General features: G+C 41.7%; 1 protein-coding gene across 9 annotated transcripts in view; it reads left to right on the forward strand.

Annotated features, from left to right (window-relative positions):
- The window catches only part of LOC122908796 (LIM domain containing preferred translocation partner in lipoma), a 673,192-nt gene that overhangs the window by 205,765 nt on the left and 448,310 nt on the right, over nt 1-19,117 (forward strand). For all 9 annotated transcript variants that reach the window (XM_044251972.1, XM_044251981.1, XM_044251976.1 and 6 more), the window contains one exon: nt 7,327-7,534. In XM_044251972.1, the coding sequence (XP_044107907.1) occupies nt 7,342-7,534 (193 nt within the window). In that variant the 5' untranslated portion in view covers nt 7,327-7,341. The remainder of the gene's footprint in view (nt 1-7,326; nt 7,535-19,117) is intronic.

Below are 19,117 nucleotides of genomic sequence, written 5' to 3' on the forward strand. Positions count from 1 at the left end.
GGTGGGTTTGGAATGGGAAGATTTCAAGTATCACTGGAGGGATCGCTAGGCCTCATTAGAGTTTGTATCTGTGACTTTTCCATGCTCCCTGTTTCCCTAGTAAAGGAGTAAGACATAAACTAGGATTTTAAAACCTTTATGAACTGGGCACTCAGAATCTCATCTCTGTAAATTCAGATGTCCACTTTTAGTAGATTTCTGAACTCAAAGTCTCAGAGTACTGTTTGCCCCTTTCTCTTAGCCTTGGACGGAAACCGGTCTGTTAGCATCAGAGACTTAGAGAAAACCTCCTTAGGAACACATTTTTTTGTGAGCCTGGTACACTTCACAGACTTGCCGTGCTATTATAGAACATAAAATGATGTAATGAGAGGGAATTTTGGAGATCACCTTCTTAAGGCTTACTATTGTAGAGCTGGAGAGACGGAAGTCAGGGAGGGTAAATATTTTCTTGATCATTTAGCCCAGTAGAACCATTGCTGTGAAATGTGGCCTGGGGTCACACGACCGATGGTGATTTTCCATGGCATGATTTTCCCCTGACTCTTAGAAGAGTGATTCTTTATTCCTCTATTTCCATACCTTTTAGCCACTCTAGTTATCCAATAATCAATAGATTTACAGACTTGCTTCGTGAAAGTTTTCTACTGTAAACACGTTTTGGAGGCAGAACAATTGGGTTTGAATGTGTCCTCTGATACATATTAGGGGTTGTGTGACCTTGGAAGAGTTGCTCCAGCTTCTCTAAATCTTGGGTTTTGAATTTTCGAATGAGAAGGAACAAATCAGTCCCCATGATTTCTCACAGCTAGACTGGCCATGGTCCTGGCTGTTGTCATCCATGCCTATTTTTCTGTGACTGATGGGAGTTGTGGCAAAGAAAGATTAGTTAGTTAGTAATTGGTTTGGTTCTATTCTTCTTTTTTACCTTCTCCCGAGTGTCCTGGTCTTTCCCTGTCATGGCTGATGTTCCCTTGCTGGGTGACATTCTCAGTCTGAGATGAAAACTCAGCGTGGACGTGTATCTCTATCCTGCTTCACTTTTTTTGTCAGAAGCACATGTTTATTTGTCTGGATGGATGCTTTTCTCCCTCCTGTTTCTTTGTTTACCGGGATCTACCATGCGGTGGGCAGGTTCTTATCACCCACAGTGTTGCCAGCAATAAAGATTCCGCCTTTGCCATTAGTTGACATTCATACTAACTCTCTGCAAAGCGGGTTGGTATTTTGTGTGGATTCCTGTCCTGCCTCCTTTCACTTTACACTCCCGGGTCAGTGGGACTCAGGGGAGTCCAGACAGGTTTATAAGAAACCTCAGCTCACTCTACTTGCAGACTTGTGGGAGGAATCATGGAACATGAGAGGTGGAAGGAATGGCAGCAGGCATCTAATCGTTTGCTTATGGATAGGGAGAGCCATCGAGGCTCAAGGAGGTCAATGGACTCCTTGAGTCCATTGCCATCATCGAGTCAATTAGTGGCTGAGCTAGAAATTACACCCGAGTCCTCGCATTTAAGTCCAGAGCTTTTTCCAGTATTTCCAATTGTGTCTCCGATAGCCTATATAAAGGTTTGGCATTTCCGCAGAGTTGTTCTGTAGTCACCCCTTCCAAGGAATGCCAGCTGTCCATGCAGAGAGTGGGGCGCTTAGCCAGTGCTGGGCCAAAGTTGCCTGTAGAGAGAAGTTGAGTGAATGCATTGACATTTTCAGCCCATGGCAGATCCCGCTTTGCCCTTCCGGCTCTCTCCTGACCTGGTACTTCAGAGGAAGAGTGATTACATTTGCTGTTCAGCTAACAATTTGTGTAATTTCCAGCCTGCCTCATTCTTTAACATTGTCTTCCCACGCTTCGATCACATGCCACAGTATATCTGCTTCATAATTACACTGGTAGAGACTTACCTCCAGTGCTTGGAAAAGGTTTGCCTTAAGTGCTTATTTACTTGTGCATCATAAATCTTGATTGATACCTTGGTAATCTCTGTGATCAATCTATGATTCCTTCCTGCAGTGGTGAAGACTGAGAAGTCAGGGAAGCAGGTGACAAAAAAAAAAAAAAAAAGAAGAGTAACTAAAAAAGAGGGCTGTGCTTTCTTACTGATGAACTGAGGGGAGAATTGTAGATGATCTGGAATTTCCACGGATTGGCTCATTTGGGGCCTGTTCTACAGTCAGGATCTTCCATGGAATCAGAAGAGTTTGTGAGCAGGGTTAGACCTCATCTAATCCAGTCACCTCATTTTCAGAGAGGGAGGCAAGGGTGCCTTGCAGGCTCGTGGTGGAGCTCTGCCTGAAAACTGGGTCTTATTCAGAACATCAGGTATCCTCCAGCTGGATACCGAGCTATAGAAGGATGATTAGCTGTAGCCCAAAGAGGAAAGCACGTTGTCCCATTTTAATAGATCGTTCAGAAAGGACGTTGGGGAGGGAATGTGCTATGGGGAGTGCTGTGAATTGTGTAAGACTGATGATTCATAGACCTGTACCCCTGGGGCAAATAATACATTATATGTTAATTTAAAAAAAAAGAAAGAAAGCAGTTTTGATATTGTAAGAAGGTGCTGACTTTTAGGTAAAGGGGAAAGAAGGGTAAAGGTGAAACATCTCCAAAGTTATAGAAAAAGTACCATTTAAATCTTTATTGCTTGTTTTATTTTTTATTATTTATTTATTTGAGAGAGAGAGTGAGAGACTGTGAGCATGAGGGAGGCAGTGGGGTGGGTAGTGGCAGAGGGAGAGGGAGAAGCACGCTCCCCGCTGAGCAGGGAGCCTGACACAGGGTTCGATTCCAGGACCTTGGGAGCATGACCCGAGCCAAAGGCAGATGCTTAGCCGACTGAGCCACCCAGACGCTCCCTATTGCTTGTTAAAAGAAAGAAAGAAAGTGTTGCTAAGGGACCTGGATCTTGAACTTGAGTCTGCCATTAGCTACTTCTGGTCGTTAACTCACTTAGCACCTCAGTTTCTCAAATTTCCTACCACTAAAATAGTATGTTAAAACTTGTCGCCTCCTTCAGTATCATTCATTTATCAACAAACACTGACCAAGAGCTAGGCTTTGGCTTAATTGCCAAAGGAGATTTAGGGACTAAAGCAACATGAGTTAGAGATTAATATAAATGCCTTAAGTCAGTTATTTTCAACCCTTCCATCAGAACAGACGTATAAAGATCCACAGATGAATCTGTTGTACAGACAGTCTTGAAAACTACTACTTAGGGGCGCCTGGGTGGCTCAGTGGGTTAAGCCACTGCCTTTCGCTCAGGTCATGATCTCAGGGTCCTGGGATTGAGCCCTGCATCGGGCTCTCTGCTCAGCAGGGAGCCTGCTTCCTCCTCTTTCTCTGCCTGCCTCTCTGCCTGCTTGTGATCTCTCTCTGTCAAAAAATAAATAAAGTCTTTAAAAAAAAAAAAAAAGAAAACTACTACTTAAAGCTTATAGTACTTGGTGTTAGATGGTGCCATGGCATGATTGGTTGGTTGTTTTTAAAATTTTGATGACCTATGTAAATGTTTAAAGAAGTGCACAGTACTGATTTTAGGAAATAGAAGAACTTGAGCCAACACTAGTTAGTTCTATTTTTGTGGCTGACAATGACTTGTCTTTCATATGATATCCTTAGAGAGGTTGAGTCGCCTTTTTTCTTTAGTGTTAAATCTCAGTTGACCTGTAGTCCTGTTGTCTCATCTGCAGAGGAAGGGTCTTGGTCGTCATCTAGCCTTTTGTGGCTGTTTGTGATCCATTGTGCTTCATCGGTGTATGATCCTGTGGCTCATCATGGTTATCATTTGGTGGAACGGAGTAGAGGAGACATGATGGCAAGTAATATCTGGGAGCTAGGAATGGACACAAGTGCAAAATCTATTGTTTCTAAGTATGACTTTGGATTGTGATTTTTTTCCCCCCTCCGAACAGGAAGGTAGTGCCATGATGAAGACCATGGATTTGGGGTTGAAGACTTCAGCTTTGCTATTTGTTAGTGTGAATATATAAACATAGTAAACAACTTGCTCAAATATATGTATATATTTGAGCAAGTTATTATTTACACACATGTATATGTTTGAGCAAGTTGCACACACACACACACACACACACACACACATATCTTTGAGAAAGTTATTTAATTCTTACAGTCTTACTTTCTTGCCTTGCTGAATGTGAAGAATGATAGCTCTACCTCCTATAATAGTGAAGACTGTTAGAAAATTCCTTGGCCTATGGTGTGTCCTCAGTAAACCCTTGCTATCTATTTTCAATGGCGTTTTTGTACCCATTAAACAGCTAGGAAGAGAAGACAGAGAGCAATGGAGAGAGGATAATAAGTGAAGCTTTTTAGGTGCTTCTTCATTGCTTTGCACGTGACAAAAGTTCCTGAAAGTCCAGTACCTCGGGAGCCCAGCTCTCAGCCTCCCTTCACTTTGACAGGGGCCATTTCTCTTGTTTGCCTCTCTTGTGATGGTGTTTGTGTATTTTCACAGCCTCTGTGGAGATCTTCCCTTTCACTTCTTGCTTTCGCAATGATTGTGAGCTTACAGTGAAACTGACCTAGAACCAGAGGAAGTGAGCACAGGGTTGAGTTTTGGTCCAGCAAAGCCAGCTCTCACCACTGCTTATCTTCGTGTTTATGTTGGTGGTCCTTGGAGAAGCTGAGAAACCTCGACTGACATGTGCTAGTTCATGTGTTCACTAAACTTGTGAGGTTTCCTCAGACCCATTTATCAAAATAAAGGGCTGTAATTTGGGGTTCAGAGAAGGAAAGCAGTATAGAATATTAGAGCGCATTGGGACTTTACAGACATTCATTTTGCAAATGAGTATCCTCTCTTGTTAAAGGTCACCCTGGCAAAGTTGAGACTAGGGAACTGGGGATGTGGAGGCTGTATGTTGATGCTATTGTGTTTATCACCTTCCTTGGATCCATCCAGAACTGGTTCATGTTTCGTACATAGAGTTTTTACTCTTGTTAGATGATTGTATAGAGATTAAAGTTCTAGCTTCTTATTTCTCCATATAAAACCTTTAAAAAACAAGGTCAATTTATCTTCTGAACCTTTTCCTCAAATATTCTCCTTGAGTTCCTTGTTTTAATACAACTGGTCTGCTTCACGGGAAGACCTTATTTCTTCCTTGAGCTTCCAGCATTTCCAGGCATTCTCTTTGTTGTTCCATTTATCTTCAGAACCAGCCAGCTTTCAAAATCCTTGTCAAGGGCCACCCTCCCTATGCTAGCTCCTATCACACACACCCCAGTTCTTCTTGTATGCTCTGTATTGCTCTCTTTCTCTTTTCACCTATATAAATATCTCTTCTGTAGGTAGGCCTTAAGCTTCTTGAATATGGGATGAGAATCTGATTCATCTCAGTACAGGATGAAAATCTGATTCATCTGGAGCCCGAGTGTCAGGCAAATACAGTTATTCATTCATTAAATTAACAGACATTTTTAGTGAGTATTTATTACATATCAGACCCTAGGAGTTGAGAGTGATAATTACTTCTGCTCTTCAGGATCCAAGAGTTTAGTTTGGGTTACAGGCAAGCGGAGAGACAGAGATGTGTGATGAGTACAGCACTCTGGGTTTTGTGGACATGCAGTGAAAGGGTATATAACTTGATCTGGATGATAGAAAACATGAATGATGTCTTTAAGGATCAGTGAGTAGTGATGCTCAGGATCTAAATGATGCGTAGTAGAGGAGGCATCATTTTAATTGAGAGGTAGTGAAATAGAAATGGAGGGAGATCAAACCTAGAAGAAACGGATGAATTTCCAGCAGAATATGAAAATGATCTCAAAAGAAGCATAAAATGGTTTCAACTACCATAGACATTACTGGAAATAGGATTAAGATTGATTTATTAAAGAAAGTATCACAGCGTGAGCAAGAGGCCACCTTTGCCTCCATGGTGCCCCCGTCCCTCTCTTTCACCCTGCATCTTTGTGACCCTGCTGCATGCTAAGGCCTTTGTTTTTCCCTGCATTTCCAGTGTTCTTTGTCTTTACAGACATCTGGAGGTAATCATGTAGCCCTCTCAATTAATTCAGTTCAATTAATAAATTACGGGGTGGATTTGGGGCTGGGAGCCGGCGCAGGGTGCCTTCCGGGCCTCCCTGTGCTGGAGAGCTGTTGCAATCAGGCTTGGAGAGCCCTCCTCGGCAGCAAGCAGTCTGGGAGGCTCAGCCCCAGCCTGCAGGCTGCCTGCAGGGGTGACTGGCTCACCCTGACAGGCAAGACATCATTTCTCTTTCCTCACATGCTGTATTGTAATCTGATCAGAATAGCACTTTGGCTGGGCTGCTTTGCCTGCTCCTGGTTATGTTTTTCACAGATGTTCCCTCTGAGATTCACTCAGCAAGGCTCCTGATGCTTGTCCTGTGCAGCCGACCTGTTCATTATGGGTTAGGATATTCCTAACCCTTGGCTATTAAGTGCCAGTAGGGGCCCCGGCTCTGTGGCCCCCAGGGTTCCCCTCCCCCCAGATTGCAAATGACCCTTGGTGGGGAGCATAACTGTTCCAATGAGAAGAATCATTTTTAAGTATCCTGACATGCGCTGGTTATGCCTTTGCTTTGAGAATAAACTGTTGGTGCTTCCTTGATGTTGACCCAGTAAATTCAGGTTTCCCTGTCTGTGCTTTGGTTCCATCCCATGTTTTAGTTGCTTACTAGCTGCTTTTCCCTCGGCCCCCTCCAGTCACATCAAACACGAGTGCTGTGTACTTTCTGGCCTGTGCTGACATGGTTCAGGCCAGCCCATGCTCAGCACTCAGGGTCCAGTCTGAGAGGCAGCTCATTAATGAGGTCTTTGTTCTGCTCCCTTGCCAGAAGTAATCTTACTGTGTTCTGCACCCCAGAAACTTTTTACTTATTTTTATCTCACTTAGGCAATATCACCTCACTAAGGGAACTTAATCACAATTTAATTGATGTGGTATTCATTTCAATAGGTTATTAATAAAACTTAGGCTTTCTTCCAACCTGGCTGGTATCAGACTCTCCTACTGTAGAAACTTCTTCAGGTTAAGGAGCATCTCTTACCATATCCATTTCCTGACGAGAGTTAGACATTAAATAGGTAACTGTCAGAAGACATGTTCAAGATTGGCTGAGGGGAATGTGCCATTTTATTCTCCTCCAGTGAAAGTCAGTGTTTCATCCTCCTCTTCCTCCCCTCATTCACCATTTCTCTTCCTCTTTCCTCCTCCTCAGAGAGCTCTGTCAAGATTTCATCAAGTACGGACTCAGAGGATATAATGTTGAAGTGCGGTAGGTTGCCTGCCTTTTCAGGCTTCCATAAACCAACTCTGTTTATTTCTCTTTAGTTCCAGATTCCAACAATGTCTCACCCATCTTGGCTGCCACCCAAAAGCACTGGTGAGCCCCTCGGCCATGTGCCTGCGCGGATGGAGACCACCCATTCCTTTGGGACCCCCAGCATTTCAGTGTCCACACAACAACCACCCAAGAAGTTTGCACCGGTAGTTGCTCCAAAGCCTAAATACAACCCGTACAAGCACCCTGGAGGTGAAGGTAAGTGGGGCGCTTCAGAGTCAGGTGCCCAGTGTGGGAGAGTTCAGTGTGAGAAAAGTCATCTATCTGCACTATGTTGTGTCAGAAAAGGTAGCTCAGGAATTCAGTGTGCTTATCATAGTTAATAGACTGTCAAAGTTTGAAAACTATCTAGAAGCTATCAAGGCCAACCTTTCTTTTAGGGATAAAGAGAGTGAGACCTCTTAGGGGTTATATGGCTGTGGTTATAGAGTGAGTTAGGGCCCCAGCCAGAACTAGAACCCTGATCTTTTCATTCAAAGCTCAGTGCCCTTCTACTGTGTTTACCTTCCACTCCATCCCATTGTCCTAGAGAGAGGTGTCTGTCACCCATTTCCACCTCCCCCTGGCTGCTGGACACATGTCTCCATATTGCTGCCAAGAAGTTGTCTGACGGGAAACCCTTAAGAAGTGAACCTCACAAGGCACCTGGAATTGTTAAGACTAAAATTGTTAAGACTCCCCTAGGCTGCTGTAGGATAAAGTTGTCTGGAGAGCTCAGTGAGATCTGCATTTGCTGAATGTGAGCGTAGCCTAGCTCTAGGGGTGGTGACAGCAGTATGTTCAATTTTCATCAAGCAGGAGTTGGATGAGCCATGGGAGCTCAGCATGTCGGGGGGTGCACTGAACGTCATAGGCAGCATGAAGAGTGCCATACTGTTGGGTTGAAGAGCTTCTGTGTTTTTCCTGATCAATGTCAGCAGCTCAGCCCAATCCCTGAAACAATGACTTGTAACTGACAACAGAGGAATGGTGAACTTCTGGGAGTGGAGAGCTGAGAGACAGTCAAAGGACATTCAGCACCCCCTTTCTGTGTTTTCTCTCTTACCCCACCCACACTTCAAAAAAATGATCTTACCAGTCCCCTCGCTATGATGTTTCTTATTTCTTTTTGGGTGACATGCTTGTGTTTCTTCTGGCAAGTTTTTGTGATACTGTTTTACACTCTGTGGTATAGTTCGGTCTTTCTCTTTTCCTCCCAGTCCTCTCCCTTCCCCCAGCAAATACATCACTTGTCCTTTGGTGTTATCATTAGAATCGAGTGACTTCGGGAGTCAGAAGCCTCTTCCAGATACCCAGCTTTTGTGAGGGGGGCTGGACGCTTAGGGAGGTGGTAGGGAAGTTGGGCATCAATGCGCACTCTTGAGCTAGGGCCGTGGGTCTTTGGGTATCCTTTTTCCAAAGAGGGCAGCAACGAGACCATCAGAGAGCCACTCTGGAAAAACAGGAAGTGACACTCTGGGTGTTCTACTAATCTCCATGGCAGTGTCTTGAGTTTTTTTTTTCCCAATTTATTTATTTTCAGAAAAACATTATTCATTATTTTTTCACCACACCCAGTGCTCCATGCAAGCCGTGCCCTCTATAATACCCACCACCTGGTACCCCAACCTCCCACCCCCCCGCCACTTCAAACCCCTCAGATTGTTTTTCAGAGTCCATAGTCTCTCATGGTTCACCTCCCCTTCCAATTTACCCAAATTCCCTACTCCTCTCTAACGCCCCTTGTCCTCCATGCTATTTGTTATGCTCCACAAATAAGTGAAACCATATGATAATTGACTCTCTCTGCTTGACTGATTTCACTCAGCATAATCTCTTCCAGTCCCGTCCATGTTGCTACAAAAGTTGGGTATTCATCCTTTCTGATGGAGGCATAATACTCCATAGTGTATTTGGACCACATCTTCCTTATCCATTCATCCGTTGAAGGGCATCTTGGTTCTTTCCATAGTTTGGCGACCATGGCCATGAGCTTTATCGGTCTTGAAGGAGACTGCCTCTCCACAGTCAATGTAAGACTTAGGGGAACTGATTTTCTTTTTTCTTTATTGGTGGTGCTTTAGTGTTGCCAGACTGGGGCTAGGATTTGAAAGAGAATCCCTCCTTACTAGGACAGGAAGGGCCATATATTGGCTTCCTTATTTGTTTTCTCAACATTTTCCCTTATTTGCTTCCTTTTTATTTTGTCCCCTAATTTTTTTGGAAATCTGAAATGGACTTCCCTCTCATATGAAAAGAATAAGGAGTAGGAAGAAAGCCTGTGAGGAAGGCTTCATTGTGTGACAGCCTCTACCTACCTCAGGGATGCGGGGGCAGGTCCTATATGAAGTAGGCTAATACATGGTGTATGAGGGAGGAGGAGCAAGCAGCCATCTCCCTACAGACCCCTGTGTTCTGAATGCTGTGAGTTGAGTGGTGTGGCCCCTCAGGTGACTCTTGCTCTTGAGATGCTCTGCTCGCTTCACTGTGCTCTGTGAGGTTTGCTTACTGCCTCTCTACTTCTCTGGGGACACTGGCCACCTCTTCAGACCTCTGCCCTCACAACCATTTGCTCTTTCTCAACATCCCACCCCCACCTTTTTTGTTACCTGTCAACATCTTACTGGTGTTGCCCTCTCCAAAAGGGCCAGACATGGCCTAGATCAGAGTTTATCATTCCCTTCTCTGGGTTTCCATATATATCGCATTTCTTGAGTCTCACAGTTCTGTTTTTTGGTCATTTCTCTTGCTCTTTCACTGTTCAACGTATGGTCTCTGCAAAACGTTCTGCCTTCTCATACAACCCTATGAGGTAAGTGTTGTTTTCATATGGGAAATGGGAGTTGAGAGAGGAGAGGTGACCTTCTCTATGGTTTTGTGGCTCCTACATTCCTGAAGCAAGTCTGTTGTCCTCGGCCAGGTGCTCGCCTGCTTGCCCTTCTCTTCCTGGCAGTTCTGGCTCCCAGGCCCCGTGTGATGGTGGTACTTCCTTGTAAGAATGTAAGCTTTGTTTCCCCATTTAAGCAACAAGACATGGTTTCTCACTCGTCCTTATGTTCCTCTTGGCTCCTATTATGCTACTGTGTTTTTAGTAGGAATGATTGTGTATGGTCAAATGTATGTCTGTATGTTCTTCTGTATGTATATATTTGGATGGATGGCGGATGGCTGGATGGGTGAGTGCTCTGCTCAGTAATTCTTCTCTTGCAATAAACAGTTTGGAATATGGCACCTCATTTGAAGCAACTCAGTCTCATTTAATTTCTGAAGTCTTGATTCTTTCTTGCAATTCTGCCAATCTCTCTCTCTTTTTTTTTTAATATAACCTTTTTTGAATACGTGAAAGAAGAAATTTCCCTTGCATATATACATTTTAAAGATAAATATGGGGAAAGGTTCATGGATATTCAGACTTTGTTTTTAAATGAAGCTGCATCTCTTCATCTGCTCTGTATTATGACATGATATTGGTTGGAAGTGTGAGATTTGCTTTACTCTCTATTTAATTTAAATGTTAGTACATTCTCTGTTACTCTAAACACTTATGATTTATGTTATTTTTTGTTTATATTTTTATACATTTTTAAAGTTCATATCCGATTTCCTTTTCCAACCCCCCACCCCGGCCCCGCCCCGAGGTCCATTTAGAATGCTCTGAACCCTTAGTGAAATCCCCAGACAGTAGGTAACACAGTTTTTACACACAGGGTAAACTGAAGATGCTGGGGTCTTGTGCCCTAGCTTACCTGTTCTTTGCCTTTAGTACATACTCTCCCTTAGTTTCTTGCCCCTAGAGTCTTTTCATTCACAGCTTAGTTCAGAGCCTGATGTCTAAGAAGTTTAACTGCAAAGACAGCGAGTTAGAATTAATAGAAAGCATACAGTCTCTCCTTTTCTGGTGGAAATGTGAGAAGTGCAGGGCACAGGTAGAAGTTATTTGCTCAGAGGTGCATGGCCTGCTCAGGGCTGAACTTGGGACCCCTGTGTCTGAGTCCAGAGTTACACAGGACCTGGGACTATATTCTAGTGAGACCTCTTTCTCACTGTGCCATAACCTCTTCATCCACCTCGTAGAATTCTTATCACAATGTGCCTTCCAACACACTTTTTTGTAAATGAGCCTGTGTTCTTGGAGACAGGTAGGCTTGGAGTTTGTGGAGGCAGGGGCTGCCTGACTCACTCCTTTGCTCCCAGGGACACCGACAGGATACCTACCACCTAGTAGGTTCTCTGCAATGTTGGGGAAAATGGTTAAGCCGTAGCGATAAAAACCTACCTATTCAGGCACAGATCCCGGCTTCACAGCTACCTGTTAGGTGTTAGGCTTTGTGTTTGAATTACTTCTATCCTTCTACCCCCCATTCCTTGAGCTTTTTAAGTCCAGGAGTGAGGGAACCACTGCCACCTGGAAGTTTTCGATGCCGTTTCTTACCTTTGTGTTCTGTCTGCAGTGTCTGGGGTGTGCTTTCTCATTTCTGTATTCTGACTGAGAGTGGCTAAGTGCCCACATGTTCTGCACATCAGCTTATATTTATGGGATCCCATATGTCATGAGTTCTCTCTCTTTTTTAAAACAATATATGTATTTTTTTTATTTAAGTAATCTTTACACCTAGTGTGGGGCTCGAACTCAAAACCCCGAGATCAGGAGTCACAGGCTCTGCTGACTGAGTCAGCTGGGAGCCCAACTGTCATAAATTCCTTTTAAAAGGTTCTGCTAATAACCTTTCTCTAAAGGGCTTTGTTGTTTTTCCTGTTAGTTAGCTGCTCTTTAGGCCTTCATATCCCCGTTTCTTGCTACTATTGTTCTCAGACTTTCTGGGGATCTTCTTTAATGACTTGTATCTAGCATCTCAGTCCTCTTTGAGTAACCCTGCATTTCTTTTCTTTTCTTTTCTTTTTTTTTAAGACTTTATTTATTTATCACACAGAGATCACAAGTAGGCAGAGCAGCAGGCAGAGAAAGAAGGAGAAACAGGCTCCCCGCTGGGCCGAGAGCCAGACTTGGGGCTCAATCTCAGGACTCTGAGATCATGACCTGAGCTGAAGGCAGAAGCTTAACCCACTGAGCCACCCAGGCGCCCCCAACCCTGCATTTCTAAATGTCTTCTTGTGTTTAGTACATTAAGCTTATGAGCCCGTATATATTTTTTTATTATTTTGCCTGCTTACAAAGTTTATACTGTTAAATACCCGTGGTTGGTTTTTTTGTTTGTTTGTTTGTTTGTGGGATGTTTGTTATGTATGTATGATTTTTGTCTTATCATCCTCTATTTTTGGCTGATGAGGACAACAAGATAATTTTTTTCCCTAGTCTTTAAGTACTTGCCAGTAATGTTCTGTATTCTATAATATGGGTTTTCCCTCTTCTCCAAATTTGCAAAAACAAAACCAAACCAAAAACACAAAGCCTTAGACTTTGATGGCAGAATCAGGGTATAGATCTTTTTCTGTTCTTGGTAGATACGAAAGTAAGTGAACTTTCCTACTTTACTAATACATTATTCTTTTGAGATGGTTCTGAAATGTTCCTGTCATGACAGCTCTGGGAATTGGAAATATATAATCACATACACATGCATGAGCGCGTGCACGCACGCACACACACACACACACACATACACACACACAATCTTTTTTTCTCTTTTTGTACTCTGGCTGAATGAAATATGATAATTATAATAGATTATCATGCAGAATCATTTGTAAATTTGGGGTTGCCCTGTGAACTGAAATTTCCTTTCTCCATTTTCTGAAGTTCCTTTGAAAAATATTTTTTATATGAAATTTTGAAAAAATTGACTGCCTAGGGTATGAAGTCAAGGGAGCTCTTTCAGTAGAAGTCCTTTGTGTTTGTATAGCCCTTTATAGTTTCTCCTATACTTTGTCCTACATATTCACCATCATTTCATTCTCCATAGGTGATTCCAACTCTATGAGTTAGGTAGAACAGATGTTATTGCCATTTTGCTGAGTGGTAAACTACCAGAAGTGAAATAACTTATTCAGTAATAACCCTGTAGCCGGTAAAATAATAGAGCCAGCTTCTACTTTCTATGTCTGTTGCTCTTACTGATGTTAAAGGATTCTCTTTATTGGAAATTAGGATAGACAGCTTCCTCTCCTCTAACTCCACTACTTCATTGTTGCATGATTTTTCTAGGATTGATTTCAAAATGCTTGCTCTTCTCACAAACTGTTTCTACATATATTACCTTATACACTTCTAGATAATATATGTAAGACCTCTGTTTTCAAGCTTTGCCTACAATGGTTCACCTTTAGACTTGAAAAATCCAATCAGAGTAGGTGAAATGAATTCAATGAGAGTTCTAAACCTGGAAATTTGTGACTAGATCTCCATGCTTTCTGCTTCCCCAAGGTTATTCACCCATTTTGAGGAGGAAGGGAATAGGTATAGGCAGTTTGCTAATCTGGAGTAGGCGTAGTAGCTGAAACGAAATGCCGTCACCAACAATGGAATCCCCCATGATGGAGAAGACAGCCTCTCTTCCTTCATTTCTGCTTTTGTGACAGAATGGTTCTTCATGCATTAATCACAAAGTCTTTGTGAGCAGCAGAACTAGAAAAGAGTTTGAAGGTCATGTGTTCTAGTTCTTCCATTTGTCAGATGTGACAACTCAGAATAAGAGGGAAGGGAATGGCTTCCCACGTTAATCCAAGGGTTTGGGGCTCAACTGGGATCCAAGCCCAGGTTTCCCAAATGTGCGCATTCCACTGCATCTGCATTGTTACAGATTGGCTCCTAGGAATTGATGAGTCCTGGATTACTGATACTTGGTAGAGAAGTAACTGTTAGTGATATGACACTGGTTTGGCTGGACATACTTTCTTTCTCAACAGAAGCTAACATGTGAAGGAAATAGATGACTACCAGTGGCAATACAGTTAAATAACATAGCATGGATTTTCTCCACCATTTTTGTGTTTAAAAAGGCCAATTTGGTGCTGCTTCTTTTCTTATGGTTAGTAAACTTTCTTTTTTCTTTTTTTAATGAAACTTAGAAGAGTAGGTGGCAGAAAATGTGGGAGGACTGATTGTGAACTCTGAACAATGATATCTAAATATTTAGACTCATAGTTTGCTAGCTTGTCTCTGGAGTCCTGTAGTTTCTGTCCCCCACCTTGAAAGGTGAATCCAGCCTGCGACTTTGCAGGTACAAATGGCGGACGTCTTCTTTCCATAATCCTGACAGTCCTGTTAAGTTGCCAGCAACCACATGAGAACAATTGCAGCTTCTTAGACGTTTGTTATAATTATGCATGGGTTGTCATGAGGACAGTCACAAAGTCACGGAAACATCAGGAGCTCTAATGACACTCGGGTTTGACTGGCATGCTCCTTTTCTGGTCTGGGGTAAGTGTGTTGAGCCTCATCTATCACTGTGGAGTGCTATACATGAGTTTTAATTTTCAGAGCCTCAGGGGGGAAAGAAAAGGACAAGCTGTTCATTCATTAAAGGGTCAGATAACAATTGTATTAATTTGATCTTCACATCACATCTTTCTGAAGGGAAAAGAATTTGTAGTTCTGTGGGGGATGTTAGATTTGTACCAAATATTCACAGGCCTTATTGACGCTCCAAAGAGCCAAGGTTCATGCTGATTGGGGTATTCACACTGGAACCTCAGGTTCACCACCTGACCTTGATGATGACATTTTCCTTACTTTATAAAAGTAGCTGATGGTGTTGATCACCTGACAAGATTGTTTGAGCATCGGATATAATAATGAGTATGAAAATGTTTTATAAACCAGAAAATACCTTACAGCTCTAAGGAACTGCTGTGGTGTGCTTATTCAACAGTTGTTTCCTTACAACAAATTTTTGTATCAGGCTCTCTTCTAGGGGCTGAACGAATGGCAATGAGCAAACCAGAGATTAATTTCTGCCCTCATGGAATGTGCTTCTTGCTATAATAAAAATAATTAACTTTTTTATTCATTATAAGTGATATGGAAAAAAATAGCATTTATTTAATAAATACATTTCATAATCTTATACATACTATACTAATTATCCTAAATTATAGTACTAATATTATAAGACTAATACATGCGTAGTAATATGACTCTAATTATTACTAATAAAGGTATTAATATATACTGATAAAGATTATTAACTTCAAGTAGTGATGATGGGAATCACGGTGCCTCAGTATTACATAAACTATAAAATTCTAGAACCAGGATAAATCTTGCAAATTATCTCATGCAACCCTTTCGTTTCCTAGACGAGGATAGTTATTTCACTAATTTTCTGGGAGATGTCAGGCCTTTGCCCTAGGAGTGCTATAAATAAGAAACAGAATTAGTGAATTGAAGGTGAGGGTGGTTTCCCCAGTTTTAGAGGCTCAGAGGTCAGGGGCCTTGTTCAGTATTACAGAGCAGTCAGTGGTCCAGTTGAGCTTTGATCCTCTGGATCCCTTCCATAGTAACCACAGTTCTGTGTCACTGATGTGTTTTGGATGACTTGTTTAGAAGCTCCAGCAATAGAATTCATTTATGTGGACAGAGTGGATTAGGTGTTTTAGAACAAAGAGAAGTTCATGGATTGTTAACAAAACCTCTTTTATTTTGTAACCTGTCAGCATAATTATCTGTGGAAGTGAATTCCTTAATAAGGTAGAGGACTTCAAAAACGATGAAAAATACTATGTTCTGTAGTGAGGTGCTTATTAATTTTCTTTATTTTTGAAGTCTATAAATGTATAATATTATCGTCACTCCATAGTTTAAATCTAAACAAAGCTTAATTTCTTTTTCAAAAATAAAAGTGAATATAGAAATAAAATATCACTATACAACTATTGGGATAACTAAAATAAAAAAAATGCTGATAGTGATGTGGAGGAACTGGATCACTCATACATTAGACTGTGCTAAATGGTATGACCACTCTGTAAAACTTTTGGGCAGCTTTTCCCCCAACATCTATCAACCATATGATTCAGTAGTTACACTCCTGGAAATTCAGTTTGGAGACGTGAGAAGTTATGTTCACGCAGAAACTTGTACCTGAAATGTTCATGGCAACTTTTTTTCATAATGACAAGATACTAAAAACAATCCAAATGTCCTTCAGTGGGTAAATGTTTCAACAAACTCTGGTACATCAAACAATGCAATAATGCTCTTTATCAATAAAAAAGAACGAACTGTTGATAGGTGCGGCAACCTGGATTGACCTCAAGGATGTAATGCTTAATGAAAAAAGAAGTCAGTCTCAAAAGGTTACATATACTGTATGATTCCATTTATAAGACATTCTTGAGATGACAAAACTCTGGAGATGGAGAACAGATTCATTGTTGCTAGGGAACAGAAATGAGGGATGGAGTGGGGCAGGGAGTGGGTGTTCATACCAAGAAAAAGCAACAGGGAGTCTTCTCGTGTTGGTGGAGCAGTTCTTTATCTTGGTTGTATTGGTAGTTGCATTAATCCATACATGAGATGAAATTGCATAGAACTATACAGACACAAGTGAACGCAGATGAAAAAAAATGGTGAAAACAGAGTAAGGGCTGGCTAGCAATAAAACAATAATGTCTGTTTCCTGGTTTCCATATTGTATTCTACTGTGTCAGACGTTACCATTGAAAGAAGCTGGACGCGTGGTACATGGGCATCTAAGCAGTTTTTACAACTTTCTATGAGTATAAATTCCAAAATAAAAAGTTCAGTGATAAGAACTACATCATATATATGGATTTCTAAATGTTTTCTTCTCCTTCTTAAGTGCCATCATACATGGGCAGCAAATTGTCTGCACCATATTTTAATGGTTACTGTTATAATCTATGGCTTAAACCAGAGGTTTTCAAAGCTGACTAGTCTTCATAAAGACTTGGGGAACTTTTTTTTTTTTAAGATTTATTTATTTATTTGAGAGAGAGAGAGAGAAAGCGGAGGGAAGGGCAAAAGAGGAGGAGAGAGAATCTTGAGGCAGACTCCCTGCTGAGTGAGGAGCCCAACGTGGTGGCTCAATTCCATGACCCTGAGATCATGACCTGAGCCCAAACCAAGTGTCGGATGCTTAACCAACTGAGCCCCCCATGTGCCCACGGGAACATATTTTTTTTTTTTTAAGAAAAAACACACAAACCCTGGGGCTCATGTCATAACTACAGATTTAGAATTTCAAGGCATCAGCACCAAAACAAAACAAAACTCCCTAGAGAGTTCAGATTGAGGCTCAACCAAAGTTTGGAAACCGTTCATTTATTTCAGTAACTCCACGGAATGGTGTTTTAATGCCTGTTGAATCGTCTTCAGGTCCTGTGGGTACACACTGTCTTCTTAGTTAATGACATGGCTTTTGAAGTCTTAAGTATCTTTTATCATGTGAACAATGGAGAGGTTCAGGGACTCAAATCATTCTTCACCTTGCTGTGCTTTTCCCTCTGTGCTTTCATTATAACGGAGTTTTCTGCATATGTTGTCTCAAGGAATTTTAATTGGGACCCAAAAACAGAAGAAAGAAGATTAAAAAAAAATTTTTTTTTTTCCTTCTAGAATGCTTTAGCAATGCCCAGACTTCTGCACTATGGAGTGCTTGGTACTGTGTTATTTCAGGTAGCGATGCCTGAAACCTTATCCAGTTTTGGGTCATGATAGGCCTATGTTAATCATCTATAAATCGATTTATTATGGATATTATAAAAGTAAATCTGATACCTGAGCCTTTGGGCAAATATACCATATAAGGAAATCATACCCTAGAACAATGGTTGATCCTAGGAGCTGCAAAAGAGAAAAAAAAAATCACGGTACTATATTTTTATCATTTTTTCTTAAATTTATTGTAGCTGGAGACTGGAAGACTAAGCACAGCTCCAGGACAGAAGAGTACAGGTCCCTGAGATGTGACACCTCAAGCTTTCTAGCACTTTGACCACCTGTATTCTCCATTGCTGTCTCTTCTTAGTTTTATATGTTGCTAATCTCAAAGAGAGTAGATGGCTCGTTACACAGGATAGACCTAGAATAGGCACCATATCTCCATATAGTTCTGTAAACTAAGTGCTGTAAAAGAATAGCAAGGATATGTTGTAGGAGAGAGCTTCACCAAGGAGGGGCCATCTGAGCGGGGTTTTGGAGAATGGGTGAGTTGTGTGCCACATAGTAAAGGGTAGTGAACAGCAAGCAAAGGAAATAACATGCAAAAGCCAAGAAGGATACCCATTCTCATCCTTGTAATTTTGGCAGCCTTTTGCTGATGTCTTTAAGCAGTTAATCTGGTCTTCTGGAAGTCCCTTTTGTAGTAGGAGCCAAGGAACTTCATCCTGAGTAGACTGAGATTCTAGCATGCTCTAAAACATAACTGTAGGAATAGCTCCAGGAAGTTGAGTAGCCAGGAGGAGGAAGCACCAAGAAAAAAAGGAAACTGACCTTATCACACCATGGGCAAGAAGCCTCTGCCTGGTCCTGGCAGGAAGGACATGCCATTTCCACCAAGTGTCTATCATGGTTGAGAATGAAATATATCTGTATAGATAGATGATGAGACAGACAAGAAGAATAAAGAAAGCACTCCCCAAATTAGGTCAGACCAGCCTTATTTACATAGGCAAACAAATGTGTGAAGTGAGGAAACTTGAAATCTTTTGTTGTTATGTGTTTTTTTCTTACTTATCTGCATTTTGGATGATCCTGAGAAAACAGGAAGCGATGAAAGAAGGACTTTATTATGAAATATTCATTACAACTTGCCACTTTAAAGATGTGTGTATGTGTGTGCCTGTGTGTGAATGGATTTAAATTCCTTTCCCACGTAATAT

Source organism: Neovison vison, chromosome 6, assembly GCF_020171115.1.
Source record: "Neovison vison isolate M4711 chromosome 6, ASM_NN_V1, whole genome shotgun sequence".
Taxonomy (NCBI): Eukaryota; Metazoa; Chordata; class Mammalia; order Carnivora; family Mustelidae; genus Neogale; species Neogale vison.